Below are 22,890 nucleotides of genomic sequence, written 5' to 3'. Positions count from 1 at the left end.
ATCTGGCTTAGGTTTTTTACCATGTATTAAGTTATTAAAAACTAATTTTGGAAGCAAACAACTCTTGTTTTGACTCAGTTTTACTTCAGAATAATCTGTATGGGTGTATTCTTTGCTTATATTGATACTCAAATATTGTATTTCACCTATGTTTTACACCATAGCCAGGATGTCCTATAAGGAAATATAAGGCTATTGCAATTTAAAAAGCCAGAGGCTACTGATAAGCCTGGTATTAAAAGGAATAAAAATCCAGTGGCGATCAGTTATAATATATTTTCTTTAATCTTGGTTGGAGTGTGGGAACCATCTCTGCTTGCTCATGTGTCATGGTGAGTGCCTTAATTGCTCCTCTTTTTATCCTTTGATGCTAAAGCTGAGGAAAATATATTTGGTTTATTTTTGTCATGTATCTAGTAATTGGAAGTAAATCAAGTTTTGAAAGAAGCATTTCGTTTTCTTGCGTATATTCAGGATGAGATGAAACAAAGTGAATTTTGTTGTGGCTTTCTAAGGCAGTGGGAAATCACAGAGTTGTTGTGTTCATTTCAGTATCGGTTGGTTGAGTGGTTTGCTTCAACACCAAAAAACTCAGAATATGCTTTGAGGCACTGTGCTATTGCTTTAGCTGTGTTCTGCAAAGACCAAGTACATGCCCTCATGCCTTTCACTATCCAGGGAAGAAGTTGTTTTTTGGGGGAGGAGTGTGTATGAATATGCTGGGAAACAGCATCCTTTCTGGTTAGTGTCTGGCCAAAGCGCTCTATATTTTTAGGCAAGGTGTGCTTAGATTGCACAGTCTCTGGGCTGGCTGATGTGTGCTACCCTCCCAGATGACTGTTCTCCCCTAGAGAGGTTAACAGGCTGCTCTGCTCTGGAGGGCCATGACAGAGGCTGCTCCTGCCTCTCCCTGCATCAGCAGAGCAGGGCTGCAGTGTGTAGCTGCTCAAAGGCCGCTGCTGCTTAGACGGTGCTCAAACACGCAGGAATTGTACATGAGACTGTCTCAGGGGAGGTTTAGGTTGGATATTAGAAAAAGGTTCTTCCCCCAGAGGGTGGCTCAGCACTGGAACAGGCTCCCCAGGGCAGTGGCTGCTGCACCAGCCTGACAGAGCTCAAGGAGCTTTTGGACAACACTGTCAGGCACATGCTGTGACTCCTGGGATGTCCTGTGCAGGGCCAGGAGTTGGACTCAGTGATCCTTGAAGGTCCCTTCCAGCTGAGCATATTCAGTGGTTATGTATGTGCAAAGATATGCCTGCCTGTCCTATAGAACCCTAAAATAGAATATGTATTGTGTTGCCTTTCTCAGTCACTCATTTCTGTGGGGTACTTGCTGTTACAGTATCCACATACAATTGCCATCATGGTACCAAGATGCATTGGGGTAAACTGCTGGTTTGGGGCTCCTTATGTGAAAACCTCCATTTGTTATTCCATAGCACTTCACACCTGCATGCACAAGTGTGCTTTCCATTGCTCCAGAGGCTGGTCCTGGTGGCTTTGGCTGCAGCCCTGGCATGCCGTACTTTTATGTGTTTCCTCTTAGCATTTCCATGCAAATTGGGAGTTTCAAGCTCTAGCCACATTGGAAATACAACCATGTATTATGGTAGTTGTCTGTCTGAAAGTTGGTGTAAATGGCTTGCTTGCCATCACACAGGTACTTGTAGTGAAGCCTCCTGGAATACTAATGCAGCAAGCAATTACTTGAATCTTAAAATCATCTTTCTTTTCCCACTTCTGACTCATACAGAAGGCAGCTTCTGCAACAGAGTGGAAAGGGACAAGCAGGCAGTAGAGTCTCCTTCGCCACCTGACTCTGCCCTCCTCCCCATGCAGACCTATCTCATATGCAGAATGAGGCAGAGCCCCCAGGGGAAAAATAGCATCTAATCACAGCACTGGAAGCAGAGCGCTTATGCACGCAGGTGCTGGTACGAGGTCACACAGCCTCCAATTTGCGTTCTATTTCTGAAGCCTGGAGTACTCAAATGACATTTTTCCTTCCCTCTTTCCCTCCTGCTCCCAAACCGTGTTTATTATATATCTAACTGCTCAAGGCCTGATGATTCTGTCATCTTTATTCATAAGTTGGTGAGAAGAAAAGATAGAAGCTAGACCTAAGCTACAGTCAGTATTTTATTAGCTTACAGACTCTGCTTACAAGGGAGGCTTGTGAGTGACCATTGCTAGAGGGTGAAAAGCCTTTTGGCTAAACCCAAGCAAGTGCAAGTCCTCAGCTGCAGCTCTCCAGGTGATAACTTTGCTGTTTGTCAGAAGGTAATACTTGTTAAGTCCCCTCTATCTTTCCTTATTATCCTGTTGAGATAAAGCTGACGTTTTATGTAAATAAGTTTAAGAGGGAAAGGGTTTAAAAGTAAAGTCTTAGTGTTTAAATCTGTAAGAATTTTACCACTGTGTGTGATGCATGTAATTAAAAAAACTGTAACATTACAGCCATGTAGTGTAATAGATGGATGTAAGAGTGGGGGTTGCTCCACAACCTAAGAAGCATGGGGCTTGTCTTACACAAACTAGAGTGTCCCCTACACCATCACCTCCCCCAAGTTCTTCCATTTCTCAGAACTTAATGTTGAAAGTAATTAGAGGAGAGATAGAAGGAATGGTCCTAATCTTTGGGAACTATTTTCCATTCACTGAAGTGTGATAACAATTTTAGATCGGGTAGCTGAAATCTGGCATTAGTCTCTGTCTGTTGTTCTGTGATAACATTTTCCTGGGTTTCTCCCAGACTCATTAAACACCATCAGTCCCAGGAAAATCTAACAAGGACATGTACTCAGATGAGAGCTCTGCTGGACTGAAATATTAAACTATGAACATTCATAGCACTGATAGAAACTGGCAATTTTTTGTTGGATAGTTGCACTCATGCTTCACAGCTCAGGGATTCCATGGGCTATTGATGCCAGCTGGGCTTTGGTAAGTTCTGGGCTCAGGCATTTAGGTCAAACCTGTTTTACTGCTGTCTAAAATAGTTGCTTTCCACTGTTCATGCATATGGCTAGCTTCCCTTTCATTCAGTAAAGTACTGTGTAGCAATTAAAAATATCACAATAGCTTTAGGCTTTTTCTTGGTCTCTGCATATTATTCTTCTATGCAAAGGTCTGTACCTCTTTAGGGCTTTCTGGGGTAGGAGGTGAGATTTTTTTTACAGGTGTGCAGTCTAAACGTCCATATGAATCTTTTAGTGTATATATAAACACCACTATTTACCATAAAGAGCTCAACAACTAAAGTAGTACTTGCTGCATGCCCTTTTGAGGTAATCTTTGCTGCTTGGCTCAGTTCTTTAGAGTACAAGCGTTCTTCCTTCTTTGCAATGTTTTTGTGTCCATAAAGGGCAAGAAAGGATAAGAAAGGATGTGTTTATTTTTACCCATTTAGAAAGGGATAAAGCTTAGATCAGATCTGGGACTTGAGTTCAGCACTTGAGTAGCAACACTTACAAAGGCTGAGGGAGACAAGTGAAATTGGATTTTGTTATCTTGTGTTAAAGGCTCTGGCATGCTCATATCTTTAAAGCATTAAAAGCTAAATGTCCTCAGATTCAATATCCTTTAGGCAGGAGAAATGCTAATGTGAATGTTAGCTACAAGCCTATCTTGCTATGAAACTCCATGAACTCGTTGAAAATGTTTTTCCAACATCTTAAAACTATTAATACCTTGACTAAAAAATTTATTTGGAGATATTACTGCACATTGATGGTGCATTTTTAATAACCCTGCCTAGGAAAGAGAGTATTGGCTGGTTTATACAGACTCAAGTGGGTCGATAAGTGTGTAACAGATGCATGTGACATGTTGGAAAACCACTTACAGAACAATAGCCAAGGTCACTCCTTGTCATGTCTGCAGCGTGTGGCAGAACTGCAGAGCCAGAACTCCCTCTCCTGCTCTTCCAGACAGGAGAAATGTGAACTCCTCTTCACAGAGCCATGCATAAATGGATTGCCTTCAGAAGAGGAGGACTCAGTGGCAGGAGCTGGTTACTATGGCTATATGCATTGCTCACTCTAAATGGAGGAATCAAGCCAACAATCACTGTATACATTAGCTATATTTGTATATGAAGGAAGCTCATAGCCAGCAGCTGTGTGAAGGTGTCGTAATGAAAATCCAACTTGGCTCATGCCAGTCAAGGACTTGGTGACTTTCATGCCTTTAAAGCAGCGCAGACTGAAAGCAGCAAAATCTAGCCACCATGGGATCAGGTCCTTTGTCCTCCTTAAGCCTTTGTTTTGCTCTACAGAAAAATTTCTTCTTTTCTGTGCCCCTAGTAATCATAGAACAGCCCAGGTAGAAAGGTACCTGGGAAGGTCCTCTGGTCCACCCTGTCATGGGAAAGGGAGCCCAGGTGGGATTATACAGCACCTGGTCCAATCTACAGCTTTCCAGCAATGGGGTCTCTCCTCTGTCCCTGGGGTAGAAATGGCAAGTCATGATTCTGGCTTGGAAATTATGGAGGTGCTAGCAAGCCTGGGCTCTGAGATACAGAATATGACTAAAACAACTCCTAACTGTGTTGGCTTCATAGTCCAGCCTGCAGCCAGCTACTTGTTGGGCTGTCATTGGAGCCATTTCCCCTTTCTCAAATGACATTAAAAATCATCAGTGAAGACAAAAGTAGCTGTGGGCAGTGAGACATCTCTAGCACAACCACAACCTTATTTTTGTTGCTTACAAATTTGAAGCCCTTTGCCTTTCCTTTTTGAAACTACCCACTGAAGCTAGAGTTTCTGTGGGGTACCTAGCAAATTTTGTTGCAGGGTGGCTGTCAGAGTGGGCCATTGGCTTTTTCATTTATCCAGTGCTGCATAAAAAGGTAAGTATTTGATAAGTGAGGGGTTAAGCCAAGGCTGTTACCTCCAAAGGCTTGCTGAAACTCTTGTTCCTGTCTCCAGTGCACAGATTTTCATGCAAGTGGGAGCAGTGGACTTGGGAATGCTCAGGAGGTGATTTATAGCACATAGCCCAAGCCGATGGAGCACTTCTATTACCTGCTGTCACTTGTAATTCCACTGTTAAGGCTGAAGAGGGTTTTGCACTTCAAACAGGGGCTGGTTCTTTAATCCCAATGGAAAATAGAGCATATTTGCTGAAGATGTAAAAGCTTGCCTTTTAAAAATGAATTTGGTTGTTGCAATCTACAAATATTTTAATTAGCCTGAGTTCAAATTAATTAAAAACTGTCATGTAAAGAATTGAGCACTTGCAGGTTTTACAGAGTTTTGAATGATCTTAATGGAATAAAAAAGACACTTGGAACTTTCCATATAATTAAAAATAATTGAAATCTTCTGCCTGCATGTATATTAATAAATCAGCTAATAATTAAGCTAAGTTATTAGCAGTGGCTGTATTTAATGTTACATCTAGAGTATAGCCTAAAAAAATTTTAACTAGTTCCACCATGAAACTGGAAACAATGCAATTTACCATCATTCTTCTGCAGTGGCTGGGATGTCACTCATGGGAGAGACAGAGAACACACAGACTTGCACTGGTGGATTAGCTGTGTCACTTAGCTTTAGTCTTGAAAGGTTAAATGGCTTAATGGTTGAATGACTTGCATGTTTCTGCCTGAAATGTCCCCCATGCCACTGAGACCTTGTCTGCTGCTGGGAACAAGGGAGAACCCCAAAGAACATTTGTTGCTGGTAGGATCCCTCCAGCATTTCTTTGTATGCATTATGTGTTCTCCCTTTAGTGAAAAAAATGCCCTAACCAATATTAAAAGCCAAATCTGTGTGAAATGGGCTGCTTTGTGTGAGGCTTCAGTCAGGCAAACCAGGTGCCAGCCCCTTTAGAGTTTGGTGGCTGCTGGTTGTCTTATGCTTCTCCAGTGGCTCTGCCCTTAAAATAGCACTCTGCTCCTCCAGAAGGACAGAAATCTTGTACAGGAACCCCAGCTGGTGCCTCTCATTCAATCTCCACACAGACATTTGGAAATAAGAACTTCCTGAAAGGGAGGAAAAAAAAAGCCAGATAAAATGAATGAATGCTAATGCTAGTGATTACTCATTCAAAAAGTCCAGAAAGGTGGAATCAGCTCTAAAAAGTCTCATAGGAATACAAACAGATCCCTTAGTCACAATCTGTCCTCACTGTGCCACAACATGAAGAATTTTTGAAGACTGTAGCTGCATGTTTCTTATTTCAATTCAGTTGGGTTCCTTTTGATCTCATTTCTTAATTTCCTGGATTAGTGATGCTTGGTTGGAGGCTATTGGAGGCAACATCATTGTCATATTCCTAACTGTTATTCTGTCCTTAATATTTTACTTCAAACTGAGTACATAAATGCTGGGTTGGATTTACTTAGACTGGCTGATCAGAAATACCATTGGTGGGGGAGGATGGTATATATCCTCTCTGTATTTGCATTTTTCATATTAATGATCTTTTCTTATCATCAGTTCACACAGAATTTTCAGCTTTTCTTTTATTTAGGGACTCTGATCCTTTATGGCTGGGAAGATACTCTCTTAGCAAGTACTGAATTCCTTTTTTTTGATATTTGAGATCTCCAAAGAAACTGATAAACGTGGCAAGTTCTGAATCTTGTCAATTATGTCAGTGTTTACTATCTTTGGTCAGGTTGCAGCAGCAACCAAGGTGAAGTGTCCACACTTGTTTCATTGAGGGGTTTTCGGGGGGGAGGAAGGGGATATCTTTGAAGACATTAATGAATAAAGGAGGAATAAGATTGAAACAAATCTCTGCTAGCTATTCTTTTTTGCCCATATCCGGTTGTCTTGGTTTGTAAAAGTGGAGCCACAAGCAATGAGGTCTGTTCTGCCATGTGCCTTCCCCCATGTCCAAGAAGAGAAAGGTGTGAAGGGAGATCACATGTCACCTCCTAGACCATCTTGTCCTTAGGTGAGGGCAGGGAGGCAAAGGAGGTGACACTGAGGAAAACCAAATGAATTTGCTCAGGTATGGCTGAGTGACTGGTTTAGATTCCCTTGGAATGCCCCCACTCCGAGCAGCTGTGGTGGCTGGCCCCCCATGCCCCACACACACGTGCTCCCCATGCTCGGCTCCTTGCTGCTGGACTGGACAGTGGGACACAGACAGGAACCCCATCCAGTGAGGGAGCACAGGGCCAAAATTCCTTTCTATTGCTAATACCTCTGCACTTCTGATTCTGATAACAGTGGTAGGAGACACTTGCAGGAGATAACAGGATTATGGCAGGCATTGCTGAGTCCCAGAGCTTGGCTGTTGTGAAGGCACTCAGGCTGCTCTTTTTTCCATGTCATGGCTTTATCAGTGATTCAGGGTCAGGGGTGTGGAGTTCATCTCAGCAGAGCCCCATGTGATGTGTCACACATTGTTACTGCTAACAAATAGGCTGTGGTATCAGGAGTGGGGAGAGCATGGAAGGTTCTGTTTCATTTGTCCTTTTGGACCTCCTCCCATAAGCTTCATAGTTTTCTTTAAACTGTCAGTAAAACACATCTTGAATCTGTGGTCTGAAAGACTGTGTCCTTTCTGGTTAGGGAAATATTTGGGTTTGAACTTTGAACTTCATGCATATGTTATGAAAAAAATCAGTAAGACCTGTCTGCATTGCCTGAGTATGGGACAGAATGGTGCTTACTACTTAAATGTCATTTGGTTTATTATTTCTGGGGAATGGATCTATACATCTGCTTTCTGATTAGTTCTCTTGTTGAAATAAATTCTGCTCATTGGTGTCATACTTTAATGGGCATGCTTTTTACCTGACAAGGTACAGACATCCTGTGTGGCAGAAGAAAACTGTAAGCAGTTCAGGTGTATTCAGGATAGTTTTCCACTTGTTGCAAATAGCTAAAACCCAAGTCTGTGTGTCCAGTGAAGAGTGAGCCAAATCTTCCTTCAGCGTAACTGGAAGTATAAAGGGCATTGCTATTGCCTTTGAATGTATCTACCTATTCTGCTGTGAACAACAGTGCCAATTAATGCATTGCTCCTTACACGTGCGGGACCTAAAATCTGCTCCTCTCATTCTTCATTCAGAATAAACTGCTTGGGTGAGAAACAACTTGCCATTCACTTTTACACAGGTAAAATTCCTACTTTAAAAACCAAGCAAGTGTGACAAAGATGACCCATGTGGTGAGAAGCCTATCTGCCGACAGAGAAGGGTGGGGCTTGCTCCGAGGGCACTGTCAAATTCTTACAGCCCTATTGCCTGTACTCTTCTCCTGGTCCAACAGCATGACCATGAACACACTGCCTAGTCCTTCTTTGAAGGTAATCTTCTTGTAACTCCACACAGAGAAATAGTGGGAATTGAATGCCTCATTATTTATATGGATGTAGCCCCTACCTTTGCCTCAGTTTCCCTTTCCTAGAAAGATGACAGCAATTCCAGCATCACACCATTTATTTAATTTGACTTTCCTTCTAACCATGATGTCTTGCATATATTGAAGTATGAAGGTGTGTTAGTAACGGATAAAGGTAGGCCTCCAGGCCATGCTGGCAATCCAATGGAAATCACCTGAAATTTAAATCTGCAGTTCCTTCTCTGTGGTTCTGGTGCTCATTTGGGTGATGACAACAGAGGAGATTTTTCTGCTCTGGAAAATCCCTGTTCATCAACTGCAGTACAAGAAGAACCAGAGAGTCTACCAGGACCGTATTGCTTGACAGGCAAGAGGCAGAATGATCCAACTCAAAAAATACAGCTTCCTTTTCTTTTCTCTTTTTTTCTTTCTTATTTTTATATAGCATATTTTCACACCCAAAAATAGCCTATATTTTTCTCAAAGTTCTGTGTTAAATATTTTAGTTAGCCTCCTGCCGTAAGTTTGGATCCTCAGAAAAACATCAGGTTGATTTTTAAAACATGATATACATTTTTCTATACCTGTATAAACAAAAATGTTATTTTGTTGCCCTTGTTGCAGGAGTTATTGTTTGGATCTCACTCTCTTCTCTAGCAGAAGCAAGGCACAGCCACCAGACCTGCAGAAGGGCATCTGGAAAGGTAAGATGGAATGACAGTGTACACCCACAGAGTGGTAAACAGACTTTCAACCAAGATTGTTCCCAAATGCTCTGCTGGTGGAGAGATTTGAATAGATGAACCTGCTAGTGAGAAGTTGCTGTGGGGCATGCTGCTCCAAGTCCAAGGTTTTCTGCTGAGTGAGTTTTGATGAAAATGAATCACTCAACTGGGTTGGCGATCTTGTCAAATGAGTTCTTTAGTGCTTTCATGCTGCTGAGCTACTGGTATTTAAAGTGAAGTTTCAGAGGGGTCCATTGAGGCAGGGCATGTGTTCCATTCCTGTTCAGCATTTTTACAGCAATCTAACTTTGCATCATCATGCTGGCTATGTTAATATTTTCTTTCCCTTTTCTTTTCTAGACCATTGGGTGAGACTGAAATGCATATAACTACATACCTAGCAGATATTTTGGCTTTGTGCAAGAAGCCTCAATACATGATCTGATATTATTTTGTTCCATCTCCTTCATTATTTTTTTCCTGTAAAGACAAACTGCATATTTCAGTTACAAAAGAAAAAAAAAAAAAAAGAGAAAGAAAAATATATTTGAAATCAACTCAAGTCAATTCTGTTACAACAGAATTGGCTGCTGCTGGGGATCCACTGTGAATCTGAAGAGAATTGTGCCTGTAACTTCACTGGAGATCTCAGCTGCTGTTGTGCTTTTTATCACTGTTATGACAAAATTGGTTGTCCTCTTCAAAGGCAATGCCGGGCTGGTCTCGGTGATGGTGTCTCCATGTGTTTTGGTCTCGGTAGGTAGTGCAACCTTTCTCCAGTGGCATCCATAGGTTCCTCTGGGTGGTCCAGCACAGCCTTTTCTCACCATCCCTCTCTCCTGTAACTCCTGTCATCTCATCACTCCTGGCTCTGCCCTTCTGGAACAGCTCCCCCCTTCCTACCTCGCCCCGTTGTGCCTCTCCAGAAATTACCCCAGTGTCAGACACGATGCGTGCTCGTCACACAAATGGGAGCACTCTGTGCAGAGGAGAGGCTGAGCTCGATGTGTTTGGGGGGCTTTGCTGGGGGCAGGATTTCAGCTCCAGCATTGGGGGAGCACAGCAGGGGGAGTCTGCCACGGCTCGGCTGTAGTACAGCAGCACTGGCAGGGTCAGTTCTGCTGGTCTCCAAGGAAGAGGCTGTTTTATCAGTTACTGAGCTCTAAGTGTGAAACATCACAGCTGGGAGGGGAGAGGTTTAGAAAATGAACTTGTTTTCACATTTATAAGTCTATATATATATATATATATATATATATGTATAGATATTTATAGATATACACACAAATGTATAAATATATATGCGTGTCTCTCCTATATATACACTTACATGCACACACTAGCCAGTCGTATTGCTGATGGAGAGAAGGATGTCATGTCCATTTTTGGAGGTGTTTAAATTCAACTGACAAAAAGTGTCAAATCATTAGGCCATGTGAAAAGCACAGACTTGTGCTTTTTCAGGCAGAAGGTAATACTCCTGGAAATAGATTTTCTTTAAAAACTGGCCTTAATATTTCAAGAAGCTTTGCTGACTGAATTTTCAGCAGAGGAGACCAGCCCAGTGTATGTGTACTTGGAAACAAATAATGTTTTGTTGTTGCTTACAGAATGTAAATGCTGAAAAACTCACACAGTCTCCTTCCTGCAGTGTTTTCCTGCTAAATTAACATCATGCCAATCACATTGGGTTTATTCCGTGAGCACTTGCAAAGTTAATAAAGTATCCCCACGACAATTGTTTCACCAATTAAACTGTCTCTGCGTGTTTTAGTGTAGCTTGTAGTTGTCATAAGGTAAACAAAAGATAGCAAACAATCCTTGACTGAAAGTCGAGTTATGACTCATAGAGTTACAGCAGCGAAAAATTGAAAAATCACAAAACATCCTGTGCATGAATACTTTACTTCTTTCCCCCTCAGTCACCTGAAAAATAAGCTTCCACAGCAGCAAAACCAGACAATCAGCAACTACCCCTACCCATACCTGAAGGGCAGGCTCTGAATCCTTGAAGCTGAAATATAAAAAAGCCAAAAAAAGGCAAGTTGTCTTGCAGGAGCTTGGCACCAGGAGCTGGAATATGTTGTGTCTGAAGACCTAGGAGTATTTTAGGACAGCGCTGCCTATTGAAATGGAAATGTGATTTTCAGGCTGCTTGAGCAGACAGAGTGCATCATAGTCAGAGGCTGAAGTAGGCTAATGAAGTGCCCTGTCTTTGAAGTCAGATTGCGTAATACAAACCCCAGAGAGACGCTTAGAAGATTTCTTTTTTGCCTTGCATTGATCAAGACTAAAATACTTCTGCTATTAGTTTCAGAAAGGTTTAATGGAATTGGTGGTGGGACTACAGAAATTCCAATGACATGCTATGCAAACAAAAGCTTCGTTAATGAATACTCAAAAGATTAACCTGAACTGCCTACATGCATTATTAGTGCTTTTAACCCCCTACCTTCCCCTGGTGGTTATGGATAATGCAGAGTAGTTTAAGGAGAGGTGGGGGAGGGAAACCCAAAACTCACTAATGGCAATTAGGCTATGTGATAGTTGGGAAAAGGAGGCACTGCAATTCTCAAAACATGCCATTAATCTCTGACCTGATTGGCAGGTTAAGATGCTCAAGATCATTGGAGATAGAAAACTTCCAACAGAGCACATTGGTGGAGTGTGGGATGCGGTCAAATTTGGAGAAAGAAGAGTGACAAGGCACGTGACAAAAGCTTATTTTCCCTCCCCCAGTACATCTTCAGAGCCAAAGAACTGAGACCATTTATTGAACTAGGTTCCCTTTTCATCTTCTTATTTTTCTTATGGCTGTGAGTCACTCTGAGATTGATTTATCAGCACTGTTAATCTGCTCTCAAAAGGCTGTCAGTCTCACTCCCAGAAGCTAAGCTCTCCCATTAAAAACCTGACCTATTTAAACATTCTTAAGATACCGTAATGATTGAATGTCAGCAGGGGAGAGGCAGCAGTGACAGCTCTGAAATGTTTATTGTCCCAGGCCGGACTAGGAGGGGAGTGTGCTGCTGCAGCCTGGAGCACTGTGCTTGGCATGGGATCAGAGGCTGAGGGACAGGCGCTGCCAAGCTGGGAAGATCGGCAACGCTCCTGTGGTTTAGAGGGTTAATGCTCAGAAGTCCCTGCTGACCCCATGCTGCTCAAAACGGGGAGAGGTGTCAGGGGTTTGCATGTTGATAGCAATAGATCACAGATTACAGTGGCTTAAATACCACTTAAAACATTTTTGGTGGCTTAGGAATTATTTCACGAGTCATATTTGTATGAAAGCAGATGCTTTCCATAGAGAGATTTAAATTTCCGTTCTACTGTCACACCACACAGTAGCTGTCAGCAAAGAATTAATTGAGGAAAAATATTTAAAATTATGTTGCTTCCTTAAAAAGAAAGGAAGGTAAAGAGATGTTCCTGATACCTCTTCAGGCTGCTGGTACATGTGTCCATGGCCAAGCACAAGCACTGCAGCAGGGAGAGTACAAAGGCTGGCAGAGACCTGAAAATCTCCGGTCTAATAATGGGAATTTAGCTGTCATAAACATACTTTCAATGTACTGTTCAGTGCCAATTTTTTCATCCTTAAGAGATGTAGCAGAGTGCAACTATTTTTAAATATAAGTTTCTCTCCCCCTCCAATTTCGCTTTGGGCCATCAGTGGCTTGAGGAATTAAAACATAATTCTTCACAAGACAAAATAAATCACTTGTATAGAGTGGGCCTGGCTTTGCTCCAGGTTAAGATGTTAGCACCTTTCATCTCCTGAAACTATTCCCAGATGGATGAACTTTCTCATCCAACTAAGTCATTTTGGTTCTTTCCCATTTGTTTTTTAAATAGATGCTGCAACAGCAGCATGGACCAGTGACCAAAATAAGCCCCTGTGGAAAACAATAGGTTCTTATTCTTTTTAGATGCATCTTGTAGAGTGATAGTCTTTCTGCTTTTTTTATAGAGCAACCCAGAGGATCCTGACTGCAAAGATATTTTCTCCAAGCATCTGTCTCTTAAACTGGTGTCCTTCTCTCTCATTGATCTTGCTTTTCACGAGTGCCAGGTTACAGTAAACATTTTATTAAGAGTAGTCTAAAGGCCAGCTTTTGTCAAAACCCAGCTGGCTGGTTGATCTTTTTGTCTAAAAAAATAGAGAGGGTTCATAACTGAGCTTTTTACAGAACCAATATGTCAACTTTTCTATATTAGACCACAATAATGACACCATCTTCTGTCTAGAGCTGATAAATGTTATTGCATTCCTTTCCAATATGTAATATTATTAAAAATAGTTTAGTCACAAGAGCTCCTTATCAAAGACCCTTGTTTCCCTAGAAACGGTGACCAGCATTAACCTTTCTAAAAGTAGCCCCTGCAAAAGAAAATGTCTTTGGTTGTCCCTGTTACAAATTTAATCTGGGGAAAATGTGCTGCAATGTCTGTTTCATATTAAGAGAAAGCAAATAAACTCCAGAAAGGCAGGATTAATGTGCAGCATCCATTCACATCAGGCTAGCAAAGAAAATAAATTGATTGTGTTTGAACCAGTTATCTGTGTCCCTTTCTAAGCAGCACAAGCATTGAAATTGCTTTAGAATTAGCTAGGGAAACAGTTGTTTGCAACCCCAAAAAAGAAAAGGGAGGCGTGAGAGCAAGATTGTAGTGCTCATGCAGGACTGATGAAAGCTGAATATTTGAAGAACAGAGAAGATGTAAGTGATAACAGTATATTGTAAGAAGATGGCTTCTTCTAAGCAATGTAGGTGGTAAATGAGAATATTGTGTTTGGAAGTAAAGCTCCTGGCTATGTGAGAGAGGAGCAAGAGGGAGAGAATATCAGCATTTTATATCCTCATGGCTTGAAATAATCATATTCTTAGTCTTCCCAGCAGATTAACAATGTCCATAAAGCTTGGTGATGCTTGTGATTTACCTTGTTTCCAATTATGTGATCAGGAGCATCTGCTTGAGTTTACATAACCACTCACTGTTCACCTCATCAGCCAAAATCACCACCTCTCTATTCTTTTTTGCCAGATATAAAGCAAAAAGATGGTGATTTAGATCCGACACACATCTGTGCTGCAGGGCACCAAACACCTCTAAAGCAGCAGGCTAGGCGGCAATTCTGGTGTGAGTGTGACAGCCAGTCCAACTCTAGAACATGACACAAGCTGCTTGTGTTCAGCTGGAGTGCAGGTTCCTTTGACAGATGAATCCAGACCAGGATGGAAAGCTTCATCCCTAGCTCTTAACCCTGTCTCTGCTCCTTAGCAGAGCACTCTTCTCTCGAGTCTGTCTGGAGGTGAGCATGTCTCTAGCACAGCAGTAGTGATTCTCTATCTCTTGGTTGCATTCCCCAAATGCTAAAAATACCAAGTTACCAAAGTGCTCAAATCCTCAGAGCTGCCACATCAGTCTCCTGTCTTTGAGCCTATCACTTCCAGAAATTCCTGTTTCTTACAAACCAACTTCATCTGTACAACCTGTCCCTGTCCAGTCATCAGCATAACAGCTTTAAAAATAGCAGACTCACTATGCAGACATTTTCCTTCTTGCCTGGTCACAAACCAAGCCAGTTGTTCCTGTGGGTATCTAGGAATTCAATGAAGTTGTGGATAAGCTCCCTCCTTGCTTCCTTGGAATTGAGTTTTGTAGAGCACAAATATATTGTCTTCCCTTGTGGCCAACAAGCATTTTCCACAGTATTTATTTTCCTTTCTGCTTTTATATTCAGCTTATGCTAGAACCAAAGGAAACCTAAATATATCTACCTATGCTGGTAAAAGCAAATCAGTCTGGCAGTGTCAGTTGTTTTGTTACTTATGGGTTGCAATGAAATGAGACCTTAGTTACTCATGGTGCTTGTTTCACGGGAAAAATGAGTTTACAATAAAAAGGCCAGACATTGCCTAAATTGGGACTCATAAATTAGTTTCCTGAAGCAAAGGACTCACTAAAATTGATGCTTACTTTGTTCTTTATCTGTGATTCACTTTCTGGGCAGACTCAATACATTCTTAGATTTCTTCCCTGTCTCGCCTTGTTCATAAACTGGGGAACACCTGTGTATTCCAAACCTGAGCCTATAGGCTTTAAAACTCCTGGGGCCCAAAAAGGGGTTTTAAAGCCCTTACCTGGGATGTGAGAACCCACTTCCTAGCCCTGTTGCTTGAAGGGAATTTGGCTCACATAACCAAATTCCCTTAATAATCACTTATTCCTGGTGCAAAAAGCTTTGATTTTCATATTCCAGAGAAGTCATATCTGAATAGTCTTAATTTACACACACACACACACCCACACCCACACCCACACACACCCACGAACCCACAGTAATTAAGTTCTGAAGCACTTGGAAAAGCAATACTTGCCCTAGTGAAAACACAGAAGCAGGAAAGGCTTCTTCCATGAAGTCATGGAGCAAGAATGAAAGCATGGTGAGGGGTGGTGGGACCAAGAGTGCCATTCCTCACTGACATTCCTGCCTCCCTTCGTCAGGGCACAGCCACGTGTCCCCTCCCTGGGCATTGTCTCCTCAGCTGGGATCCAGCAGACAAATATAGGCATGGGGGAAAACTGCAGATGCCTTTAAACAGTTATCAGCAGTGACCTTGAGATAGCAGCATATAAAGCCTGGACCAGGCAGAGTCGTGACACTTTCTGTGTGCCCTCCAGGGTGAGTACCAACCTCTCTCGCTTTTAAGTGTGGGTGCTCTGCTCTAACACTGTACCGTGGGTTTGATATGATTAAGGTTTTCATGTGGCTTAAAGTTTTAGCAGTAGTATCAGTAAATATCTAGCCTGTGGTAGTGACTGTAGGATGCTGCTCGAATGGTAGAATAGCAAATACGTGTTTCTTCTCTAACATCAGTGCATTCATTTAACCAGCCAGAATAACCACTTAGGGAAGTGTCAGGTCCCCTGTAATTATGCATCTGAGTGAAATGATTAGCCAGTGCCTGCAAGTCATCTTTTTGCCTTCCCTATCATCTGTGAGAGATGATGGTTTATTTGCAATTTGCAATTTTAAGCAGCTTGTTGGTTCGAGGCATTCTTTAATCCAGCCTGAGTTACAACCCTTGGAGCATTACTGGGCTCCCTTTCCAGGCCAGGCAGTGCCACTGCAGTTGCTATTGCATTATCCCTGCCTGCCCTTAGTGCTACAATCACTTTCAACAGCCCCAGTAAAGACAAAGTCCCTTTTATCCAAGCCTGGATGCCCCATCAAATTGTTGGTCCTGGGCATGCCACTTCACTTTATGTTACAGTATAGGCTTTCCACAGGGAGCAGGCATTTTCAAGGCTCTCCTATAGCTGATATACAAGGGCTGGCTCTTTCTGTTGTTGGCTACAACAGATTGAAAGGGAACACCTTTAGCTTTAGCCTTGTCTTTCCCAACTATTCTGCATTTTAAAAATAATCTTGCATCCATAACAAAACAAAATTTCCCACTTCTTGTATCTGCTGATGGAATTGCCTCAATGAATTCTCTGCACTGCAAGGTGTGCACAGCCTGGGCTCCAGCCTCTGCCGTAACTCCAAACACCCAGGCTGCTGAAGGAAAAGGATTCTCTCCCAGCTGCCAGAATGCTGCTTTACACCACAACATACTCGCTGTAGGGTCCACCCTGAACATGAGGGGGAAAAAAGGAAGAGATAAGGAGGTGATAGCTGAGGAACTGTCCCTAGGAGGTCTGCAAATGGAGCCAGGTTGCACAAAAGTGATTCAGAGCACTTTAGTGCATTCTAGGACTTGTGGGAACCTGCCTTGGGTCCTAGAGATTAACACTGGAGGGCCCCTCTGGCATTTGCACATTTAATGTGAAATTACACTTATGTGCTCTAATGATGTTTCTGTTTAAATGTCTGAACTGATGTGATTTCATTGCTCCACTAGAGATGAGACACAGAGAGAGAGAGTCTCTGCCATTGAGTTGTGTCTCCAGCTGGGAATTTTAGCCAGTTCAGATGATGTTAAATAATTGGTGATTCTTGTGCTTATGTATGTGATTAATCTTTAAAAAGATTAAGGTTTAAAAAATTACTTAAAAATCTAGAAAAAAAATTAGGCTAGTTCTGAGAAAGAAAATTTTTGCTCTACAGCAACAAGACAGAAGGTATCAAGCTTTTACTGCAGCATCGGGAGAGGGCTGGATGTAACGCTTTGGCAACTCTGCTGTCTTAGGGCTTTATGTTCCCTAGGAGGAACATGCTGAAAAAAAATCTGCCTTGGTTGATGAGGAGTTTTTATCTCTACCAGGATTTTGTTAGAAATAAATTGAATTAAATTTTGAAAGACTACAGTGTCTGTCTTGATAGGGGTCTTGAAAATTTATCCAGCTGGCCTGGATATTGCACAGTAAATAAAATAAGGGAAGAAATTAACCTGAGGGTCACTTATGCAGCTTTAAATGGTAGTCAAATGGTGTCCTGACTTAGAAAACCCAAACAAACAAATAAACAAACAAAAATCCCTGGAATTCTAAAATTGTGTGTGTACACCTTGTAGCAGTGCAACTTCTTTTAGACAAGGGCTGGGAAACATGCTGAGTAGTTTATGTGTGTGTAAGTATTTATGTCTAAGTCTGTAAAAAAATCTCAAAAATAAATAAAAAAAGAAACCCATCATATCTGTTTGATGATTTTAGAGAGTACAAAACAAATTAATTACTTGGCTGTACAAACACAGCAAATTAGTCTCACTGAGACCCATGTCCCCTGCCCTCTCTTTCATGAAAAAAGACTCCTAAACACTGTGCCCTTGTCATTTGAGATAACAAGTGTAGGTATTAAACTGGGCTGATAAGCTGAAAGCAATCTGAAAACATATGAAGCCCTTGCACCAATTCTCCAGATAGACTTGCCCTAAGCCATGCCCTACTGCAGGGAGATGCCCAGCCTGGTGAATTCAGAGGGAGCAGCACCAGCACAGGACCTCCCAGAGCCGTGTTAGTCCTGTTTTCATTGTCATGCTAATTCCTGAATCGGAGAAGTGCAGGGAGCAGAGCCGTTTCCAGCTCCAGTGCTGACTTTCTGCAGTGAGAGCGTGGGCATACATCCCTGCAGCTTTGCAGCAGTGAAGTCTTGCTCCTTGTTTCCCAGAAAACGCCTGCCTGAGATGGTGCTCGGCAGAGGGCACAGCCCCAGGGAGACCTGCGGGAGAGCATACCTTTGCTCCAGGCGATTTTGAAAGGGGCCAGAGGAGGCTCCTGCTAAGTGGTTTTTAAAATCACAGCTTCAAGTGGTCCCTCCTGCTCTTAAGCACCATATGTGCCACAAAAAAGAGACAAAATCTTCCTGTGGAGATAACTGCGACCAGTGTTGAGGTTTAGAAGCCTTCAAGACATGTCTGACTTTTAATAAACTGAGGCAAGGAAGGGTTTCACTAAAAGTGCAGTCTAGTCCCAAATCTGTGTTAGGCATTTGTGTTTAACATTAATCATCCCTTTGATCAGCCACCTGCCATGTTATGCTGAGCTTTTTATATTGCCTGACATTGTTCACGGAATAGATGATTGTTTTGTTTTTTTCCCCTCTTTCTTTGGTAGACTGGGTGCCTTTCTTTTTCCTCTGTGAGCTGTGCCACCTTAAACCCTTGCCAAGATGATGGTCGATATGTCAGAGTTTGGGGAGGCTGCTCCCTACCTCCGAAAGAGTGAGAAGGAGCTGATGAAGGCTCAGACCGTGGCCTTCGATGGTGAGTTGCAGACTCACAGCCCTTTGTGCTGCCTGGGGCTGGTTCAGAGGGGTAAGGGTTACATATGAATGGAGTCAAAGAAATGTAGAGCAAAGCAGGATGCAAAGCCTCCGTTGTCACTGCTGTGCTGCTGATGTTGGTTCAACCAAATTTGGGTTCCTTTATTCTGCAAAACTATTAAAAACTCCCAGACAGTAACAATTAAAAACAATCTATGACAAGTAAGTGTTTATCTAGATTTAGAAGCAAGGTGTATTGGTACTGCTCTGCTAAAAGGGGAATAACCTCTCTGTCAGCTTTAGAGAAAAACAACAGACATTGATGTTTCTCTGGCCTGACTAGATGTCATATTTGCTTTGCAGCTTGCATAATAATGTGATGTTAGCTTTTAGTTCCCCATAATTTATTTTTCATTAAACGAGTTTCTATGAGCCCTGAGGTTTAGTAGTAAGTGTGAATTCATCAACAACTGCGGCCTTTTACTATTCACAACAGTTGCTGTAACTTAAGACCTAAAATCTTGTGCAGCTGCTCCGAACTCTAAAAAGGCACATACATTACTAAATGTGAGTTATTAATATTGCTATTTTTCAACACAATACTCAGAAGAATGAGAAGGAATAAGGTTAAATCTGATAGATGGCAGTTGAATAATGTGGGTTGGATTCCTTGAACAGTTTGAAATTCTCTGTGTGACTTTTTAGCAAATGCCTTAATTTGGGCTTGAATCTCAGTTCCTCCATCTGCACACTGGTGATAATGATTATGGATTTTCCATGGAGGCTGAGGCTTAGCCAGCATTTGTGAAATATTTTGACACCTTGTGCTAGAAGGATCTAGAGGAAGCCGAGCAGTAGTTTCAAAGGAAGACAACATTTGGGAGCCCTATGCCTTCTGCTTCATCACACAGCTTCCCAGCACTGCCAATCTGCTGCAATGCCAGAGGTTTTGTGTCACTTCTGCAGAAAAAGTAGTCCAGCAATCTCACTTAGCTAGGCATGGTGTTGCTGTTTGATGCAAGGCTGTGAACCCTCAGTCTCCTTAATTTCACAGGGAAGAAGAAATGTTGGGTTCCTGATGAAAAGAAAGCTTACGTTGAAGCTGAAATTACAGAAACCAGCGAAGGCAAAGTGACCGTGCAGACAACAGATGGAAGGGTACAAAACTGGTTTTGTCTGATCTGTGACTAACAAGGCCAGAACTGCAAGCTACAGAATTGTTCCTGTTTCAGTTCAGTTGCCTGTTTCATGAGATGGGCTGTGAATGGGAAGGCTCAGTAACTGATGCCAGCTCAGGGTAGGATAACACATGAAAAACCACCAAGGGAAAACCAGCAATGCAGTCATGGGTGGGTGAGCATCAGCCACCGCGCAGCCGGGGGAGGGCTGTGACAGGAGGTTTGCAACCAGCCAGTTCTGGTTTGGTGCACAGAGCTAAAAACCGAGGCTCTAGCCAAATTTCATGGCTTCTTTTGCAGCCTTAGCATTGTACTTCCTACTTTTATCATCTCAGCCTTCCCCCATTCTTCTGATACCTGTGGAAACACACGGTATTGCACACATAGGCAGAGATTGACCCGAAGAGCTTCCCTCTGCTGAGGGAAAAATATATTTTCTTCCATAAAGTGTGTGAAGCAACAGAGAATCCCAGTGTCTTCCAGTGTTGCTGTAATTGTTTTTCTTTGCAGACCATGACTATAAAAGAAGATGACGTGCAGACCATGAACCCTCCCAAATTCGACATGATTGAGGACATGTCTATGCTGACCCACCTGAACGAGGCGTCTGTGCTGTACAACCTGAGGAAACGCTACAGCAACTGGATGATCTATGTAAGGGCCACTGCAGGGGTGGATTTAGCGACCTGCATTTCAAGTGCTGACATCGTGCTTGAACATGTTCATTTTACAACTCTGATAAATCACAAAAGTGAGGGTCAACTTAATACAAACACAAAACTGAATGAATAAGATAGTGCCTGGCTCCTTAGTTTTGCTTGCTTGCCTAGGAAAGGGGTGGTGGGGAACATTTTTTTTTAAGTCAAGGCGGTGGGGAGACCCAGTTTATTTTTCATCTTCTTATATTAATCTATGTCAACACCAGCCATGGGGATTTCTTTTGCTCCCAGTTAGCTGCATTCAATTGTGTTTTAAATCAGCCAAAGGAATCCACTGGTTTTTCCAGCCAACCCCAGGTCTGTATTTTGGTGTTCATCAGAAGAGTAAATCCAACATTACCCATTTAAATTCTGATTGTCAAACATTTTCTGTGTTTCTCTAATAACCTCTGTATGAACATGTAGGGCCTAAAGCATAGCTTTGTTTGCAGATCAGTATAGGCAGAAAATTAAACTGGCATCTTGCCTTAATCCATTTACTGGTAGGGGTGGATTCTTTTTCTTTCTAGAAAACAGGACAGGGGATTCATGCCAAGGCCCTTCAGGAGCATGTCCTAATGCTATTTTTAGGGGAAGGGACCTGGATTTCACCTGAAACTTTTAGAACTTAGTTGAATTCAATAATCTATGTGCATATAGTGATTGTGCCCATATGATAACTGGGTTTCTTTGAAGATATCTCTCCAAGCTGGGCTAAGTACTTGAAAAGTTACCAGCTGACACCAATTGCCTGGAGTTACAACTCAAAGCTCGCTCTTCCTCGGAGTGACCAGGCCCCAGAGAACTGATGTATATCATCCAAAGAGCAACTATAAAGAGATTTTTACCAACTTGGCATCTCCAAAAGCTGAAAAAGGTTCCACAGCTTTGGGGCACAACACTATCATGTGTTTTTTCTCTTTGAACACCCACCAGAAATTGTCTAGAGGTTCTTGCGTACAATTAATAATGGGAGGTTGTTTCTTCTCCTAGAAATGGGTTCAAACAGGGAAGCTGTGACTTTCCATTGCAATGTCTATTTTCAAGAGGAAGTAACTCCCATGGAGCAGCAAGGGACAAAATCAGACACAAGTCTATTTGCTGCTCTTTTGTTTTACTGAAGATGATGTTTCCATTTCAGGTTGGCACCTCAAAATCCTTTTTCCCCATTTGAAAACTGTTCAATATCTGTAGTTTTGGTATGAATTGCAATTAGGAAGTCACTTAGAAGATCAGTAATTTCCGAAACTTAGGAAGTCTGAAATTCAATTCAGAATTCAAGCCTAAATCAGCAGCTGGCAATGCCACATCCTGCTTGGTTAACCAAGACTTTTTGCCTTATCACTTGAATAAATTTTTTCACCCTGGCTTTGTGTTACTCTCTAGACATACTCTGGTTTATTCTGTGTGACCATAAACCCCTACAAGTGGTTGCCTGTCTACAAAGCGGAGGTAGTTGCTGCGTACAAAGGCAAGCGGCGTTCGGAGGCTCCTCCCCACATCTTCTCCATCGCTGACAACGCGTACCACGACATGCTGCGGAGTAAGTGCCACTGCCTGCCTCCACCAGCTTTCTCCTCGTCAGTCAGGCTGCTGTGATTGTGCTGCAGGGAAGTGGGTGAGAGCTTCTGCAGCATGGAACAAACACAAAAATAGTCCACAAGCAACAGGGGCTTGGCAGTCTGTGATGATTTTATATACAAGTGTGTATACATACATTTATTTCATTTCTAAACTGCCCTGCCTGTTCCTGTGGCACTCCTGATAACCATCTGTCAGATGCACAAATTTAGCTGTCTGAGCTGAGTGAATCCAGAAATGAGGCCAGGTCCCAAAGGTCTGTTAGTGCTTTCCCAAGCTCAAAAGCAGCCCTCCAGTCAGTTTGCACTCCGTGTCACGATGCCGGCGAGATGTGTGCATTCACAGGCCGGTGAAGGCCAGCCCTGTGGCTGTCACACTGGCCCTGCCACACTGCTGCTGTGACCCTGACCTGTGGCGGCTGCTGCAGCTCTGGGCACCGATCCATGGCAGTGAACTCCAGATTTTCCTGTGAAATTTCCTTGCCCTGATCCTGGCATTACTGGGGAAAAAGGAGTTTATCAGCAGAGGGCACCAGCGATGTGCTCACACCAGGATAAATCCAAAAGTGACTTGATCAGAACACATGGTGCTGACACTTGCTTTTAAAAAAATGAAAAAGTGCCTTTTTGTGAGAGGACAAAAAGCACCGGACAGAGGGAATGTGTGTCTGGCTGCAGAGATGCTGTTTTATCA

General features: G+C 42.5%; 1 protein-coding gene across 1 annotated transcript in view; it reads left to right on the top strand.

Moving 5' to 3' along the window:
* Positions 1-18,650: 18,650 nt before the first annotated feature.
* The window catches only part of MYH15 (myosin heavy chain 15), a 42,368-nt gene continuing 38,128 nt past the window's right edge, over positions 18,651-22,890 (top strand). The window contains exons 1-4 of the mRNA XM_066572030.1: positions 18,651-18,741; positions 19,795-19,898; positions 20,429-20,572; positions 22,003-22,159. Of these exons, the coding sequence (XP_066428127.1) occupies positions 18,651-18,741; positions 19,795-19,898; positions 20,429-20,572; positions 22,003-22,159 (496 nt within the window). The remainder of the gene's footprint in view (positions 18,742-19,794; positions 19,899-20,428; positions 20,573-22,002; positions 22,160-22,890) is intronic.

Source organism: Molothrus aeneus, chromosome 2, assembly GCF_037042795.1.
Source record: "Molothrus aeneus isolate 106 chromosome 2, BPBGC_Maene_1.0, whole genome shotgun sequence".
Taxonomy (NCBI): Eukaryota; Metazoa; Chordata; class Aves; order Passeriformes; family Icteridae; genus Molothrus; species Molothrus aeneus.
This window is presented reverse-complemented; position numbering and strand designations above follow the sequence as displayed.